The sequence below is a fragment of the Equus przewalskii genome, chromosome 6 (assembly GCF_037783145.1).
Source record: "Equus przewalskii isolate Varuska chromosome 6, EquPr2, whole genome shotgun sequence".
NCBI lineage: Eukaryota > Metazoa > Chordata > Mammalia > Perissodactyla > Equidae > Equus > Equus przewalskii.
In genome coordinates, this window is record NC_091836.1 from 38,414,535 (window position 1) to 38,433,291 (window position 18,757).

General features: G+C 35.7%; 1 protein-coding gene across 7 annotated transcripts in view; it reads right to left on the reverse strand.

The window, feature by feature from the left end:
* ARHGAP32 (Rho GTPase activating protein 32) overlaps positions 1–18,757 on the reverse strand; it is a 318,750-nt gene that overhangs the window by 206,165 nt on the left and 93,828 nt on the right. The window contains exon 1 of one of the 7 annotated variants that reach the window (XM_070623421.1): positions 14,619–15,254. The exons of 5 other annotated variants lie outside the window; for them this stretch is intronic. In XM_070623421.1, coding sequence (XP_070479522.1) covers positions 14,619–14,734 — 116 coding nt within the window. In that variant the 5' untranslated portion in view covers positions 14,735–15,254. Of the gene's footprint in view, positions 1–14,618; positions 15,255–18,757 lie in introns of those variants that run through there. One more of the 7 variants, XM_070623420.1, reaches the window with a different exon arrangement.

Here is an 18,757-nt window from a genome sequence, read left to right on the forward strand (position 1 = left end):
AAGGGACAAAAGCAGTTTTTGAAAAATAATGGCTGAAAAGTTCTCAAAACTGATGAAAGTCATCAAACTACAGATTCAAGAGTTCTATAAAGCTCAAGCAGGATTTAAAAAAAAACTAAGTATATTATACTCAAACTGATAAAAAACCAAACACTAAGAGAAAATCTTAAAAGCAGCCAGAAAATAAAAGACACGCTGACTTTCAAGGAGCAGTAATAACAATGTGGAGGACATTTCAATGGAAATGAGATCTACTGAAATGGAGTGAATCTTCAGCATAATAAAAGGAAAAAATATTGCCAACCTAGAATCCTCTACATCACAAAATCATCCATTAACAAAAGCAGAAAGAATTTACCACCAAAAGACTTGCAATAAAAGGAACAGTAGAGTTCTTCCAACTGAGGCAAACTGATCCCAAAACTACAGAAATGAATGAAGAGCATAATAAAGGGTAAAAAGTGGGAAAATATACGTAAATATTAATTTAAAAATTGATGTAAAAACAAAAATAATATCCTATAAGGTATATAACAGCCATAAAAAAGCACAAAGGATAAGAGAGGTACATGTAGTCAAACAGGCTAGGAGTCTTCTATCAGTTTGGAAATGAAATAAGTCCTATTTTAGAGAAGAATGAAATAGGTCAAAGATACACATTGCAATCTTTACGGTAACCACTAAAAAAATAATGAATAAATGTATACAAACTAAAAAGCTGACAGAGGAGAAAATTTTGCAAAACAAAACATACTTGATTAATCCAAAAGAAAGCAGGAAAGACAGAATAAAGGCACAAAGAATAAAGAAGGCAAATGAAAAAAAATAAGTAACAAAATGTTAAACTTCAATCCAAGCATATTATTAACAATTTGTAAAGTGACTGGACTAGTCAGCAAACACATGGAGAAACTGGAACCCTCATTCATTGCTGGTAGGATTTTAAACAGTGCAGCCACTGTAAAACACTGTTCAGCAATTTCTCAAAATGTTAAACACAGAAATACCGTATGATCAAGTAAATTCCACTCCTAGATATTTAACCAAGAGAAATAAAAACCTATGTCCACCAAGAATTTGTACATGAATACTCATACCAATATTATTCAAAATAGCCAAAAAATGGAAAATAACCAAAATATCCATCAACTGAAGAATGGATAAACAAAATGTTACAGATCCATACAATAAAATATTATTCAGCCGTGAAAAAAAAGGAAGTGCTGATTCATGCTACACAAGGCTGAAAAGTGAAAATATCATGCTAAATGAAAAAGGCCAGATACAAAAGACATGTTGTATGAATCCACATATAAAAAATGTTCATAACAGTCAAATTCATAGAGACAGAAAGTATACTGGTAGTTGCCAGGGACTAGGGGGAAGAGGACATGAAGAGTTACTACTACTAAGAGATTTCTTTATGAAATGTTCAAGAATCAGATAGCGATAATGGTTGTGCAACTTTGTGAACAAGCTAAAAACCACTTGATTAGATTAATTAAGAGTGAATTTCACAGTATGTGAATTACATCTCAATAAAAAAGTAATAGACTAAAAATTCCAACTAAAATAGATGAAGGGAAATATTCCATAATGATAAAAGCATCAAATCAACAGTGTGATATAATAAATAAAATCTGTATGCAACAAATAACACAACTTCAAAATACATACAGTAAAATCTGAATGAACTAAAAGGAAAATAGATAAATCCAGTTGCAGATTTTAACAAACTTTTCTCAGTAACTGACAGAATAAGCAGACCAAAAACATCGTAAGTATATAGCACATTGGAACAATCCATTTCTTCAACCTAAACTAATATAAAACATTAAACCCAAACTACAAAATATATATTTTTTTCAAGTGTATGTAAAACATTTACTAAGAGACCAAATACTAGACGATGAAGCAAGTCTCAACAAATACAAAGAATTTAAATCATGAAGAAAGTGTTTTGTGACCACTACAGAATTACACTAAAATTCAGTTACTGAAAGATAACTAGAAATTCTCCCAAATGTTTAGAAATTATGAAACACAATTCTGCATAACTCTTGTCAAATACACAAAATCACAATGGAAATTACAAAACATTTTGATCCGAATGATAAGGAAAATACGATAGGTTAAAATGTGTGGGATACAACTAAAACAGAGCAAACATCATAACCTCTAAATGCCTATTACTGAAAATATGAACAAGGTGAAAAAAATCCAAGAAAAATAGGAAGAAAAGCTTTTTTTAAAGAAGAAATAAATGTAGTAGAAAGCAGGTGTATAACAGAGAAAAGCAAAACCAAAAGTTGATTCTTTGAAAGATTAATAAAATGGACAACCTCTAGGAAGATTCATTGAGAAAAAACAGAGAACACACAATATAAAGAATGAAAAGGGAGCTGTAACTAGAAAGCCTACAGACATTAAAAAGATTCTGAGGACATTACAAACAACTTTATTCCAATATATTTGAGAATTTAGTTGAAACGGCAAATTCCCTGAAGAACATAACTTACCAAAACTGAAACAAGAAACCAAAAAATTTAAACAGTCTTAGAGCTATTAAAGAAACTGAATCTATATGAAAACACCAGGCCCAAAAGGATTCATTGGTGAATTCTTTCAAATAATCAAGGAATAAATTATAACAATCTTACATATATTCTTCCAGAGTACAAAAATAAAAGACCGCCTCCCCCCAACACACAACCTGTTCCATGAGGCCAGGACAGACTTCATAACAAAAGCTGATAAAAATATTACTAGAAAAGAAAATTATAGGTCAATATTATGAACACAGCTGCAGAACTCCTAAACAAAATATTAGGAAATCAAACCCATTGGTATACAAAACACATATATAGTGACCAAGTGAGCTTTAGTCCAAAATGCAAATTGTTTTAACATTCTAAAACTAATCCCTATAACTGACCACATCATTAAAATAAAGGAATAAAAACATATATCATTTCAATAGGTAAAATTTAATACCTATTCATGATATTTTAAACACATATTGAGAGAGACATGAAGGTTATTAAAACACACACACAGACACAGCTAATATCATGCTTAAAGCTGAAATACTGATGCTTTCCCACTGATAAGCAAGGTCAGCAAGGTCAACAAGGTCATGAACAAGACAAGAGTGTCTTCTATTCAACATTGTACTTGAGGTCTTAGTTTTTTTAAAAAAGGCAAGAAAAAGTAAAAGGTATAGAAATTAGAAAAGGAAAAGTAAAATTCTCATCATTTAAAGATGACACAATGTGTACACAACCTAAAAGACTCTAAAACCAATTAGAATTCATAAAATAATTTAGCAAGATTACAGGATATAAAGTCAAATGCAAAAATCAAATGTATTTATATATACCAGAATCATAAATTTATTTATTAAGGCAAAAAAAGGCCCATCAAAAACACAACCGTTAAATAATTCGTACAATTTTCCACGTATAGAATACTACACAGAAGTGAAAAAGAATTACTGCTGCCACTTGCAACAAGTGGATGAATCTCATAAATGCTAAGTTTGGCAGGGGGAACGACTGGGTAGTCTTTTTTTATGGTCTGACCATGTGGTGGTATTTGACAGATATAGGCAGGCATACATTCTGTCAGAGACACAGAGAATTTGGTTTGTTAGTCAATTTACATCTGTCTGTTTGTGAAAGACCATGTCTCATTTCCACTGCAGAGAACAGCTCTTTGAGATATATCTAAAGCTGTGAGTTTAGTGTTCTCTGTTAATTTTACCCATGGCTGAAGTTGTACAACTGAAGCCACAAGGTGTCTGTGTGTGTCTGTAACCGACAGAAGTCATCACCTATCCTCATAGGGAGTAATATGTTTTCCTACCTTCCTACCTTATATACCTTTATACCTTCATTATAAAGCCCCTTAAAATATAGGAGCTCTGTTCTGGTTGGTTTATATACACTATTAAGTGCTTACATAAATCTAAAATTTCCATAAAATAAAGAAACTGAACTTGTAACACTAATGGGGTCAACTGTATTGGTGGTCAAAACAGAACAGAGGTTTGCTGAAGCCAGCAGAACTGAGTTATGGTCACTTCCAACAGAAAATGCCTGTTATATTATATAATTCTTAACAGGTATTATAGTTTTATCATGCAAAAATCACAAAGGTATAAAAAGGAATGTAGTAGAAACCCTTCCTCCCCTCCCTGTCTCCAATCTGCCCAATCCCTAACCACTAACCTCCCCACCCTTATATATTCTTCTAGACTTTCTTTATATATATATCCATTTTTTCCATATATATTAAAAAATATATCCACACAAACTATAAAAGCAATGTGTACATATGCTACTCTTTGTGTAAAAAAATGAAAGAAGAGTTTTATTCCTCCATTACCACCACACTTTCTACATAAAAAGTACTATGTTTATCTACTGTTGTATAGTTTTCTAATATTTCCTGGAGAACTTTTCATATCAGTATCTAAAAAGCTTCTTTGTTATTTTTACAAGTGTATAATATTCCACTGTGTAGATATTCCATAGTTTATTTAACTAGCCCCCTACTGATGGATTCTTGAATTATTTCAGTCTTTTGTTAATATAAACAACGCTACAATAAGTCTCTAAATATATCATTTCTACAAATGTACAAGTATATCTGAAAAACAAATTCTCAACAGTGAAAAAACCTCTTTGTGTCTATTAGCCCATTTTTCTACTCGGTGGTTGTCTTTTTCTTTTTTTAGTTTTATATATATTAAAGACACTAATCCTTCACTTGCAATATGAGTTCCAAGTATTTTTCTTAGGTAGTCATTTGTCCTCACTTACTTTGTTTTTGTATAATGCAGGTGTTTTATATTTTATGTACCTGAATTTCACAACCCTTTCTTTTACGGGTTTTGCCTTTTAAGTCATAGTTCAAAATGCCTTCCATGATCCAAAAAAATTTTAATTTTCCCATCTTATCTTTTAAAATTTTTATGGATTCATTTTATACACATATCTTTGATCATTTGGAATTTACCCTTGGTATGAGGTAGGATTCCAATTTTCTTTATTTTCCACAGTTGTCTACCCAGTTTCCCCCACAGTATTCATGAATAATACATTTATCCCCACTGGTTTTTAAGAAGCCATCTTTACCATATCTAACTCTTCCTGTATATTTGGCAATATTTCTAGACTTCCCATTCCACCCCACTATGCCTTCTATTCATGTACCAGTGCCACAAGGTTTTAATTATTGAGACTTTATAGTATGAGATCTGGTTGCACTAGTCCTCTATCCACCATTCTTGCTGTTTTTCTTTTCCCCAGAAGGTTCCTTGGCTACATGATTTAGCCAAGATCAATTTATATTAAGATCAATTTACCTAGGTTTTTAAAAAGCATTCTTATTATCCCATTAAATTTATAATAAACTGACATCTTTATGATGTTGAATATTCCCAAATATGAATAAGGTATATCATTTTTGTTTTTTTTTTTTTGAGGAAGATCAGCCCTGAGCTAACATCTGCCGCCAATCCTCCTCTTTTTGCTGAGGAAGACTGGCCCTGAGCTAACATCCGTGCCCATCTTCCTCTACTTTATATGTGGGATGCCCACCACAGCATGGCTTGCCAAGTGGTGCCATGTCCACAACCGGGATCCGAACCAGCGAACCCTGGGCTGCTGAAGCGGAACATATACACTTAACCGCTGTGCCACTGGGCCAGGCCCCAAGGTATATCTTTTTATCTGTTCCAAACTTCGTTTACGTCCTTCAGTAATGTTTTAAATTTTCCTCATATAGGTCTTAGAGTTCCTTAAGATTATTCCTGAGTATTTTATCATTTGGGTGGTGGCTCTTAAAAATGGCACTTTTTCTTCCACTATATCTTCTAACTAGGACTGTTTGATACATTATTATTAGCCCTGTTTTGCAGACAGGAAAACAAACGCATTAACTCATCACAGTCACTCCGGACGTGGTAGATTCTCTTCTCCTGGAAGATCCCACTTTTCAGCCTGAAGAAGACACTGAAACAAGTCATTCACATCTCTAGTGACCCACTAGACTGGGTAACAGACACCAAGATTCTGCCTTCACTAAATGCTCCCTTCAGAAGCTTCCTCTTAAAAGCCATGGAAAAAACTACCAGTGGACTTCCAATTCAAGACTGCATACATGTTGAGACACAGATTTCTCCTTCCCCAAGTCTCTGAAAAATAAGCAAGCTAAATAAAAGGAAATAAACCTTAACAGAATGGTATGGGTGGAATCAGCAGGCCAGAGAGAGAGCTTGATAAACTCGTGGAAGACAAAAAGCAGGTGGGATCGTACTGACTGGAAACCAAGAGAAAAACAGAAGTTCAAGGAGGCTGCTCTCCCACTGCTCTCCACAACAAAAGAGATATTTGCCCCCAAGGAATTAATAAAAACTGGAAAATTACTCTGTAAAGAAATTTAACAGTCAATCAGAAGGACTAGGGCTCCTAACGTGGGCGTCTGCACCTAAGAGAAGCAAGGCAGAAGCTATCTGATCCGGGGACTACTGAAGAAAACACAGCAGGGGGAGGAGGCAAAGAAGGGCAAGCATTCAGCTCAGCAGTTAAAACATTAATTCTGTTCAGTTAGCACAAACACAGCAAGTACATTGAATAAATAAAGCTGGAAAGCTGAAGAAGAAAGACAATAACCTAAATCTATTAATATATATATAAATAAGCCAGAGTACATATTATATCTATATATGAAGAAGAACCCTTAAAAATTATTTCTCTACTTCAATTGAATCTGTAAGATTAAAGAAAAGAAGAAAGTAATGGTCTAAAGAACAAGTACAAGAAATACTTCAAATCAAAAAATAAGAATGTAAAAAGAAATACATCATGAAAAAAAGGACAGATTAAGGAGACCTAATATGCAATAAATAGGTTCCACAAGGAGAAAATTATTACACATAGAGAGGTAATAACTAATAATAGATAACAATAAAAACTCTTTCCTAACACAAAGACTTGAATCTGCAGATTGAAAGGCACTGAGCTCCTTGGACCCGTCTCCTCAAACAAGGGCAACAAAAGTAAAAATGAACAAGTGGGACCACATCAAACTAAAAAGCTCTGCACAGCAAAGGAAACCATCAACAAAATGAAAAGGCAACCTACTAAGTGGGAGAAGATATTGCAAATCATACATCCAATAAGGGGTTAATATCCAAAATATACAGAGAACTTAACACAACTTAATATCAAAAAATCAAAAAAGCTGATTAAAAATTAGGCAGAGGATCTGAATAGACATTTTTCCAAAGAAGACACACAGATGGCCAATAGGTACATGAAAAGATGTTCAACATCACTAATTAGGGAAACACAAATCAAAACCACAGTGAGATACCACCTCCCACTTGTCAGAATGGCTATTATCAAAATGACAAAAAATAAATGTTCGTGAGGATGTGGAGAAAAGGGAATCCTCATACATTGTTGGTGGGAATGTAAATTGGTGCAGCTGCTATGGAAAACAGTATGGAGGATTCTCAAAAAAATAAAAATAGAACTACCATACAATCCAGCATTCCATTTCTGGGTATTTATAGAAAGAAAACAAAAACACTTATTCAAAGAGATATATATATGCACCCCTATGTTCACTGAAGCATTATTTACAATAGACAAGATATGGAAGCAATCTAAGTGTCTATCAAAAGAAGAATGGATAAAGAAGATGTTGTATATGTATACAACGGAGTATTATTCAGCCATAAAAAAGGATGAAATCTTGCCATTTGTGACAACATGGAGGGACCTAGAGACTATTATGCTAAGTGAAATAAGTCAGACAGAGAAAGACAGATATGGTATGATTTCACTTATATGTGGGATCTAATAACCAAAACAAATGAAAAAAGCAAAACAAAACAGAAACAAACTCATAGATACCAGAAACTACCTGGCAGTTACTAGAGTAAGGAAGGGTTGGGGGTAGGCAAATAAGTGAAGGAGATTAAGTACAAACTTCCAGTTATAAAGTTTGGGGATGTAATGTACAGCATAGGGAATATGGTCAATAACATTGTAATAACTTTGGTGACAAATGGTAACTAGACTGATCATGGTGATCATTTCATAATGTATATAAATATCAAATCACTATGATGTACATCTAAAACCAACAGGATATTGCATGTCAATTATACTTCAATTTAAAAACCAGATTTCTTGGGGGCCGGCCCAGTAGCACAGCAGTTAAGTTCGCACATTCTGCTTCGGTGGCCTAGAGTTCGCTGGTTTGGATCCTGGGTGTGGACATGGCACCACTTGGCAAGCCATGCTGTGGTAGGCGTCCCACGTATAAAGTAGAGGAAGATGGACACGGATGTTAGCTCAGGGCCAGTCTTCCTCAGCAAAAAGAGGAGGATTGGCCAAAGATGTTAGCTCAGGGATAATCTTCCTCAAAAAAAAAAAAAGATGTTCCCTTTTAAGAGGAATCTTGATGCCAACTGCTAAAATAATAAAATATATTCCATATCCTTGAAAAAAAAGGAGAGCCAGCCCTGATGGCCTAGTAGTTAAAGTTAGGCGCACCCCACTTCAGCAGCCCATGTCCAGTTCCCAGTCCGTCAGTAGCCATGCTGTGGTGGCAGCTCACACAGAAGAACTAGAAAGACAACTAAAATATACAACTATGCATTGGGGCTTTGGAGAGGAAAAAAAAAAGAAAGAGAGCAAGATTGTCAACAGATGTTAGTTCAAAGCAAATCTTTCCCACCACAAAAAAAGGAAAATCACTGAGCTCTAAGCTAAAGAATTGATGCCAAATATATGTAGCTAAGGATAAAAAGAAAATCTTACAAGCATTCAAACAGAAAGAACAAGTTATGTACAAAGAGAAAAAAACTGGCATTTGAGTATATGCAGGAAATCAGATTACATCACTCATAGAACTTACCTGAATAATCAAGAAAATATCAATCAAATAACAAATGAACCAGAACAGACATATTGAAATGAGATATGATAAAAAAGAAGAAACAGCAGTAAGCACTGAGCAATGATACGTATAATTAAATCTAAGTGAATGACAAAAAATATTAAACCATCTCAGCAAAAAACGAACGGAAGGTGGGGTAGAATGGTGATAAATAAAAGACACCAAAAATCTCATCCAGGAAGAAAGGGATTAAGACAAAGAGGAAGTAAAAGTATTCTAAAGATCTTATTTTAAGAAGAAGGGAAGTAGAGAAGAAAAGAGAGAGCCACAGTAGGAAAAAACAGCACACTTGAGTGGAAGAAATTATTTGATTTTCAAATAATAATAGAGAAAATATATATCTGAATATGAAAGCATAGAAAGGGAAGCTAATTATTAATGGAAAGTAAAAGTACAGCAGAACTTCTGAAGTTAAATATCTAGAAAAGATTTGCTTGTTCTGACTATAATCTTCCTAGGCTAGTCACGATGTATTTTTTTAAAGAGGAAACTGACTATATTATATTTATAAGTAGAGCTTTAAATGTTTCAGGGATTTCATTTACTAAGTTGGAACATGCAACTGACTGTTTACAGGAGTTTAATGTTTCAGTTGAATGCAAAGATTAAGGAAAAACAGGTTTTTAAATGTTTAATTTTAAATAAATAGCTTGGTAACCAGGAACTTTTATAGAGTTTTATATAATTTCTGCATTCTAAGGCCCTTTTTCAACATCAAAAAACTCACACAGATTAAGAAAGGCTCACCTTGGATTTCATCCCAAAGAGTTTAATTACTGAAATACCAAGGAAGTCTTGTACTAGCATGCCTCATGGTCAAGACAGATTCATTTCACAGATTATACAGTCTAATGGCTAGACTCCAATACTGCATAAAATTTTCTGAGATTAAGCAATGTTCACCTCAGACATTGCTGATTAGAATTAAATTTATTTTTGTGACACTGATAAGAGTGTGTTGGGTAAAAGTTCTATTTAATGTTGAAAGAATATTTTAGGGGCTAGACTATACTCCAGGTCATACATCAGGTTACAGAGTAATATAAATATTATCTGTTTTTACAAAGTACACATCTTTTTTGGTATCATACATAATAGATTACTAAGGGTCAGATGCCTATGAAAAGTCGCAGAGTAAAAAATAGGCCTAGGTGTGATATTGGTATATATGTCAATGGTTAACTGTCAATGATACCCCCTCTATCCTTTCAGGCTCATAAAAACTGATTGGGAATTTCAAAATCAAGAATTTCTACAGAAGACAAAAGAATAGTCGTGTTATTAAAAGCAGGAAATGGTGAAATAGCTTTATAAGCATCCAGAGGAATTTAGTCATTAAAGTCAATCATTCTAGGTCTGAAAGAAGAGTAAGAACCTAGAAGAAATATAACACTATATTCCAAGCCCTTGTCACCTGTTTCAACTGCTGCTGTATCTTCTACGTCATGATATCATTTCAAATAAGGCAGAGAAGGAATAAAGCAGCCAACCAACCAAGTGCATCAATTATTATTAGTCCTATGATTCTATAAACCAAAAAGACATTCCAAAAAACACTCAAATCTGTTCACCAAATCCTCTAGTGTAAAGTTGGAAGTTTCTCTTCTCACTTAAAATCAAACGTCTTACGATGGAGATACAAGTGAAGATCAGATGGAGAGATCTAGGCATCCACAGACTCTGATTTTAAAGGTACACAAGTTCTAAAAATGTGCTTCAATTATGTACTATATCATCTCTGTAAGTGTCTCAAACTCTATGTCATACTTGCCAGGCTAAGTATCTGCCAATAACGTGGTATTAGAGAAGACTAAACAAGATCATATGATAAACATTTCTACCCTGAAATGCCAAAGAACTAGAATCTTTCATGATGGAGTGAGTAATAATTCGTAGGTGTTCCAGAGGTCATATCTTTAACAGGTCACATTACTGTATGCATTACTTCACTTGTATGTTGGGTGCATAATCTATACAACACTGGTGCTCAAAAACTCCTCAAAGAAGGAATTTCAGAAGTGAGATGTCATCTGTAGGCTCTTAAAGGGTATTAGTGGGGCCAGCCCAGTGGCATAGTGGTTAAGTTCATACACTCTGCTTCGGCAGTCTGGGGTTTGCTGGTTTGGATCCTGGGGACAGACCTACACACTGCCCATCAAGGCATGCGGTGGCAGCGTCCACATACAAAACAGAGGAAGACTGGCACAGATGTTAGCTCGGTGACAATCTTCCTCAGCAAAAAAAAATTTATTACTTACCAGAGAATAACATTTAGCAGCAGATATACCAAAAATCTTATATAAAACTAAAGTCTTTCACTTTGAACATCAAAATTTTGTTCTACTACACACTGACAACGTGGTCTATGTGACTTTCTAAGGCATAATTTCCTTATCTGGAAAATAGTAAAAATAATGCCTACTATATAGGATTGATATACAGATAACCTGTATACTTGAAATAACATATTTGGCTTAGTACACTACATATAACTCCTATATAAAACTTTTCTTTCTTAAAAGAATTAAAATTCTTGTTTTTCCTTTTCTGTCTTATATTCCCCTTCTTATATTCTGATGGGTTCTTCTAATGATCACTAAGGACTCTAAGGATCCCCACATATTTTACCATAGTGATATGATAGACATTAACTTCACCCTACAAATCAGAAATCAGAAAATGACAGATTTGTGAGTCAGTGGTAGACAAGTCTGAACTATTACCATGAAGGAGATTGGGCAACTTTCCACAGTGCTAGAACGTAAGAAAAAGCATCGTTTCCTCCAACCAAGTCCAAAAATAAATGCTCTTCCAAAAGCTACTGGACAAACATAATGCCCGTGTGAGTACTTCCTCTTAAAGCAGACGACATCTGGAAGCACCAGAACCTACACTCCAGGTGCTGTATGACTCTACCCCTCGCAGCCACTGTGCCTCAGACAACACAACGTTATTCTTGTAAGATTGAATTTAAAACCTAGCTTAGAAGCTATTCAGAGAAAAAGAAAAGCACAGAATCTTTTGCCCTCCTTGTGTGTATACAGTGTGTGTATGTATGTGTTTATGAATGGAAATTAACTAGAATGTAACCAATAACGACAGCTTGGTTTAAAGCATATTAGCATAGACTGTAAAGTAACACATGAAGGCTTTTCTGTATATTTTTTAATTAAGTTGATTTTACAAAAACCACCCTCATATGCAACACTGAATCTACTATTTGCTTCTCCCAAGGTTACAGCTGCAACTCCTACTATCTACCCTTCACCTTCGACACCCACACACACATTTTTCTGCTGGGCATTTCCGCTGGAACACAGCCTGAGTGTTGGGAAAGCACGCTGCTGCCACATTTCCTCATGTCTCACTGCTGAAGAGCTGAGAAACACCACATGAAATGTGGCCTTACCCTGATCTCTTGGGGAACTTATAAATAAAATAAGGTCAAATCTCAAAGACATATTTGGTTTGGGCGAGCCATGATGATATTCAGATATGAAATGACACTGTAAACAGGACAAATGCCCTATGGTCTCATGGTTCCCTAAAACAACGCGTACACTAGTTCAGTTTCTCAGGATGAAAATGCTGTCAGAGTCCTGAGGAAAAGAAAAGCTCAATCTTACACAGATTTGCTTTTATTTTTTTTAATTTACTTTTTTATTGAAGTCACACTAGTTTATAATATTATATAAATTTCAGATACACATCATATTTCGACATCTGTATAGACTATATTGTGCTCACCACCAAAAGTCCAGTTTCTATCTGTCACTGTACACATGTGCCCCTTTACCTCTTTCATCCCCCCTCCAGGCCCCGTCCCCTCTGGTAACCACCAATCTATTCTCTGTATCTACGTGTGTGTTTGTTGTTGTTTTTTACCCCCCACAGATTTACTTTTAAATTTAACTGTCAAAAGAAACCCAGGAGCCATTCCCATGGCCTGAGCGGTTAAAGTTCCACATGCTCTACTTTGGCGGCCCAGGTCTGCAGGTTCAGATCTCTGATGCGGACCTAACTCCACTCATCAGGCATGCTGTGGAGGCATCCCAAACACAAAGCAGAGGAAGACTAACACGGATGTGAGCTCAGGGCTAATCTTCCTCCAGCAAAAAAAAAGAGGAAGACTAGCCATGGACGTTAGCTCAGGGTGAACCTTCCTCACCAAAAAAAAAAAGAAAAGAAAAAGAAAATCCCAGACAGGTTCCTGGTGCCTAACATGAAAATCAAGGATCATAGTACCAAATCTATTACAACAAAGTCTAGGTTGTTTCTTCCTTTAACAAATACCCCAAAATAACTTCCAGAATTTTAATACCAGGTCAAACAGTTTTAACAAACAAAATAAATACTTTATTCCTACTAATTGTTCATGAGACACTGACAATATTAAAAACTAGGGAATACATGTAATATCAGCATACTGTGGGAGAAAAGCGGGTTACTCAAATAAGAAAAGCTAAGTAAAATTACAGAGAGAATGAGAGTTAAATTTCATATGCTAACAGCTCATTTTCATACTTTGAACATTAAATTATTCTTTAAAATTTAAAACATATTTCTTATTCATTCTAACCACTGATTAGCAAATTTAGTGTGGGTTATCAAGAGTTCCTAATATTCAATCTCTTCTGTCACTTAACCTAGACTTTAAAAATAAAATCTGTGGATAAAGGAATCCTTTAACTTAAGAAAGAGAGATATTCTTTTTGAAAATTAAACATAAAGACAGGATCTGATGAAAATAATGGTACATTCACCTACCCAAGTACTCATAGGTAAAATTATAAAAGATGTTTAATTGCCCATGTGGGTGGCAGTGATAATACGTAGTACAAAAATGTCTTCAAGAGATTTTTTTTAATGCCTCCTAAAGAATTAATTTGCTAACCCTGTTTGGGAAAAAAAGCCAGAATAAAGCCTCCTAAGATCTGTAACAATACAAGAGAATTACTAAACAAATGGCAGTTCCCACAAAGCTGGGTAAGCCCTCCTTCTCCACCGATGCCACTCAACTCTGAGAGCTGCTGAAGCAGGAGGCATTCTCTAAAAGCTTCAATTATAAAGTTAAAACTAGGGATTGAAACCCAAGAAACATGGGCAAGGGGAGTGAGACAGGTCAGAGACAAGAGTAAAGATCAAAGCCATGAAATTATTCATTTGTACTTAATCAAAATGTTTCAGACACATGAATAAGGCAATAAAAGCAGCCATACACACACACACACACACAAACACAAACATATTCCACGAAAAAGATGAAGAAAAACCTATTATATTCAAATTCAGATCAAATCTACTAGCTATAAATCAGATACAGTAAATGGTAGTAGTTCATATGAGTCTCTACTTGAAATTCCTGAAATGCTACTACAAAACCTGTCGAACACCTTCTCTTCCTGGCATTTTAACAAGTCATTTAAAATGCATTTACAAGCTCAGGGCAAGTTGTGGAATGAAGAATGCTATATACAACTAGAAATCTGTCCTCTTCAGCTCCAAATCTTTCCCCAGAGAAAAGAAAGTCTTACTGGAAAAGAGACTAAAACACAGAGGATGGGAGGCAGGTGGGGCGCAGGTGGAGGGGGTGGACAGTGGGACAAAGGTGAGGGAAAGAGAACTGCAAATTCCATAATTACCTGAAATTTTCTTCACTTTCTCCCTCTTCACTGTCAATCACCTGGGTTATAACTTCAGAATCCAACCAAAACACACTGTCATCCTCCGAAGTGCTACTCTCACTTTCAGTCTCCATCTTGTGCTCAAAAAATGTAAACCTCAAGGCATGGAATAAAGAACACCAATCTTCAGGTTGTTCAGCTCTATTTAAGAGCACTCAGGTGTGTGGCTGACGCACAATGATGTGTGATCATGCTGGGCCACAGTCTATTCCGTGCTCGTTTAATTACAGTCAGAGTGAAGACAGGAAATCGCATACAGCATACGCACTGCGTCAGGCTGCTACACCTGTGACACCTGGAACCCTCCCACTGCCACAGGATCTGTGACCTACATAACAAAAACAGAACCCAAATGAAGGTGATTTTTCACTAATTATCATTTATTGGATAACTATTTTTCTCTTCACAAAGTTTCCAGTTAATAAGTTGAAAGTAGATGTTTTCAAAATGCAGGCTTTTCTTATTTATATTCTTTTGCTATCTCAGACTTAAGAAAGGTAAACAGAAAACTGGAAAGGATACAACATACGTCAAGGTCTCCCGGGCCAAGCACAATGAGAGGCACAGTTACAGATCGCACAACTAGTTAAGAAGGATCACAGTTTACAGAGAAGATAAGCATGGTCTAGGGACCCGCCCAACTTCATGCCTCCTAACACCACACCCACCTTTCCTTCCCCTCAGTAATAACTGCCATATACACCTTTGCTCGGGTATCCAAAGTGGGACATCACATGGCTTCTTAAAGAAAAAAAGTAAGTATCTAAGTTAAAAGATGCTCACAATTACATCAAATAAAAGCGAGCAACAGTTTTACACATTATTTAAACTGCAGACGCCCGTAGCACCCATCAAACAACTTGCGGGGAATGAGTGAAAAGTACAGCATCTCTAACACCGGCAACAACACAACTGTTATCTAGAAAACAGCCGCGTTGGTACCAACCAGCAGATACTCATGGGTATCTGCCTTCTACTGAGTAGTAAGAAACTGCCGAGCCTTGATTTTCTATTACATCTGAGCAGAAAAAATTTTTAAAGGCATCCAGTGGGATACCCTTGCATTTTCATATTTGAAAATAAGGAAAATGAGCCCTGTAGACTACTTTGTTCATTCAATGCCTTTTTCCTTTCTATAAAACTACAACTGACACAATGTGCTACTGTTTTAATTTTGCTGCTTCAAAAATGTATAAAATTTTAATGTACTGACTGTAGTCATTAAATGTATTCCTGCTAGAAACCAAAATTTGTCAAGCCTGGGAATAAACTTAGAAAATAAACTGTGCTTGATAGCGCTAATCTGGAAAAACTCCTGAACAATTTACACAGAGAGATCTTTCAAACTAGTCTAATAATTTCCACTCAAGACAAATCCATAGCAAAGTGTGGCCAGGATAATCACAAAAAAACTAAAGGATTATTGAGATCTCCCTATGCCATAAATCGCCTATCATCTTCCAAAGACTCTGAAGAGATGAAACTAAATTTAATCCCTTCCTCACTCCATCCATTAAAATATATTCCCAATGGATCAAAGATTTAAACATAAAAATACAACCATAAAAGAAAATCACAGGAAAGCTTTATCATCTCACAGGGGAAAAGTTCTTTCTAAGTCTAAGTTTAAGAAGCCCTATAACCATAAAAGACTGATACATTTTACTACATACAAATTTTAAAATCTTCCCTAACCAAAAATTTTTTTTTAATTATGAGCAAAATCAAACGTAAATAATTGAGAAAAAATATTTAGAACATATCACAATGGATTAATTTCCTCAGTATATAAAGAGCTCCCACAAATCTTTAAGACCTAACAACCCAAAAGATAAATAGACAGAGATCATAAACAGAATAGTAATAGAAAAATACAAAAGAATCTTAAAACACAATAAGAAAGTATTTAATTTCACTCAGAAATGTAAAAAACCACAATAAGATGCCTTTTTTAATCTACCAGGCAAAGATTTAAAAAGTTTTTAACAAACCATTTAGAAGATGTGGGAAAATAAACACACACTGTTGGTGGGAGTATAAATTGCTATAATCTCTGTGCAAGGCAATTTGGTAAAATCTACCAAAATTCAAAATGCACATCTTTCTAGCCAAGCAATTCCCCTTCTAGGAAATTATCTTATTTTCACGCATGGAAATAAGAGATGAACAGGAATATTCATTGTAGTAAACTTTATAATATCAAAATAGAATAGCAAAAACATCCTAACTTGCTCATTAACAGAAAACTAGATGATTAAATTATGGGATATCCAGAGAATGGAATGCTAATGAGAAACACAAGTATGCCCTATTGGTCATGATTTGGAACAAACTGTAAGGCACACTGTTAAGGCAAAGAAGAAAGAGGTAGAGGTGTGTAACAGTACACATGATATGCTGCCATTCACGTTTTCAAAGAAGGGGAAGAAGAAACATGTGACTACAAATGTGCAGAATAGCTACTGGAGGACAGCACCAGTGCCAGCCGTTGTCTCCAAGGGGAAGAGTAGCTGGAGAAGAGGAATGATGGGGAAACAAGTTTTCACTATAACATGTGCACATAACCCTCACAGAAAAAATAACTAATTTTAAATATAATTTTTGTATCCCTCAGTAAACGATTGGACTTTTAAATATTATTTTAAGTAGCTAGCTCTTCTTTTTCTTCTAAACAATTCCAACTGCTTTCCTGTGTTTTCATGAATCCTGTTTACTTCCTTTTAATCACCTCTTTTGCTCTTTCATTCTCCTGGTTGATTTACTTCCTCAAGCCCTTTCAAACATGAAAAAGTGCACTGTAAGCAGTATTTTTACACAGAATACTGTGAGCAGCCTGACTAATATCAGATCACTCAGGAGCTCTCCTTTTCCAGTCCTGCGCCACTTGCGAATGCTCCCTCACTGACACCCGGCTGCAGTGAGAGCCTGCCATCCTACCAACCCGACCCACACACCACGCGGCTCTTTCAAGACTCATCCTCACAGTTTTGACTGTGCCATCACAAGTTTTAAAAAACATCTTTATGGCTGGCCTTATGGTTGAGTGGTTAAGTTCCCCTGCTCCACTTCGGCGGCCCGGGGTTTCACTGGTTCGGATCCTGGGCACGGACATGGCACCGCTCATCAGGCCATGCTGAGGTGGCATCCCACATGCCACAGCCAGAAGGACCTACAACTAGAATATACAATTATGTACTGGGGGGTTTTGGGGAAAGAAGAAGAAAAAGAAAATTGGAAACAGATGCTAGCTCAGGTGCCAATCTTTCTTAAAAAAAAAAGTCTTTAACTTCAAAATCAACATGTGTTCTGTTTTCTGTTCCCTTCTTCAGGAGCTAATGAAGATATAGCAGAAATAAAAGGTAACGAAAAGCAGGGAGGCGGGAAAGGAGCAAGCAGAGTCAATCCGCAAGGCTCCCAGAGATGGAGCGCGACTCCATATTCCTGAAGACCCCATGACTGCCTCACTCCTGACCAGGCGTCACCGCCCCAACAAGCTTTCATAGAGCCCAAGTCGCGGACCTGAACCGCAGGAGTCACCACCGTCAGTGGTTTAGAACTAGTTGATTCCTCATCTTCTACTGACCAACAGGCGAGGAGGCTGAGGGAAAGGGAAGTTCCTAATCCCACTGCAGCAAGGGAAGAAGCATTCTTAGAAGCAGTTAAAATCCCAAATCAGAACGTATTTCCTTTTCAAGAGAAATATTTTAAAAGTGGCTTATTTTTCTAGTAGCAGTAGTAAATTAGTAATAATAATATCAAATAATAGATTCTGAGCACTTACTTCATGTGTCAAGCATTGTGCTACAGCCCTAACATAATTAATTATAATTAATTACATAATTCTCACAACCATCTTATGAGGCAGGAGCTATTATGATCCTCACGTTACAGGTGAACTGAGGCTTAGCATAATAACTTGTCCAGGGTTACTGAGCTCACAAGATTGCATTAAAGATACTTTTTAAAAATCAACCTAAAATCTAACCACCATCTAAAACGCTATTTCTATGGGAAGAATGTGGTTTTCATTTTGGTCCACATTCAGCTCATTAGCCTGGCCCTCTCTGATCTGTTTTGTTTTATCGCTTTTTTCTTTT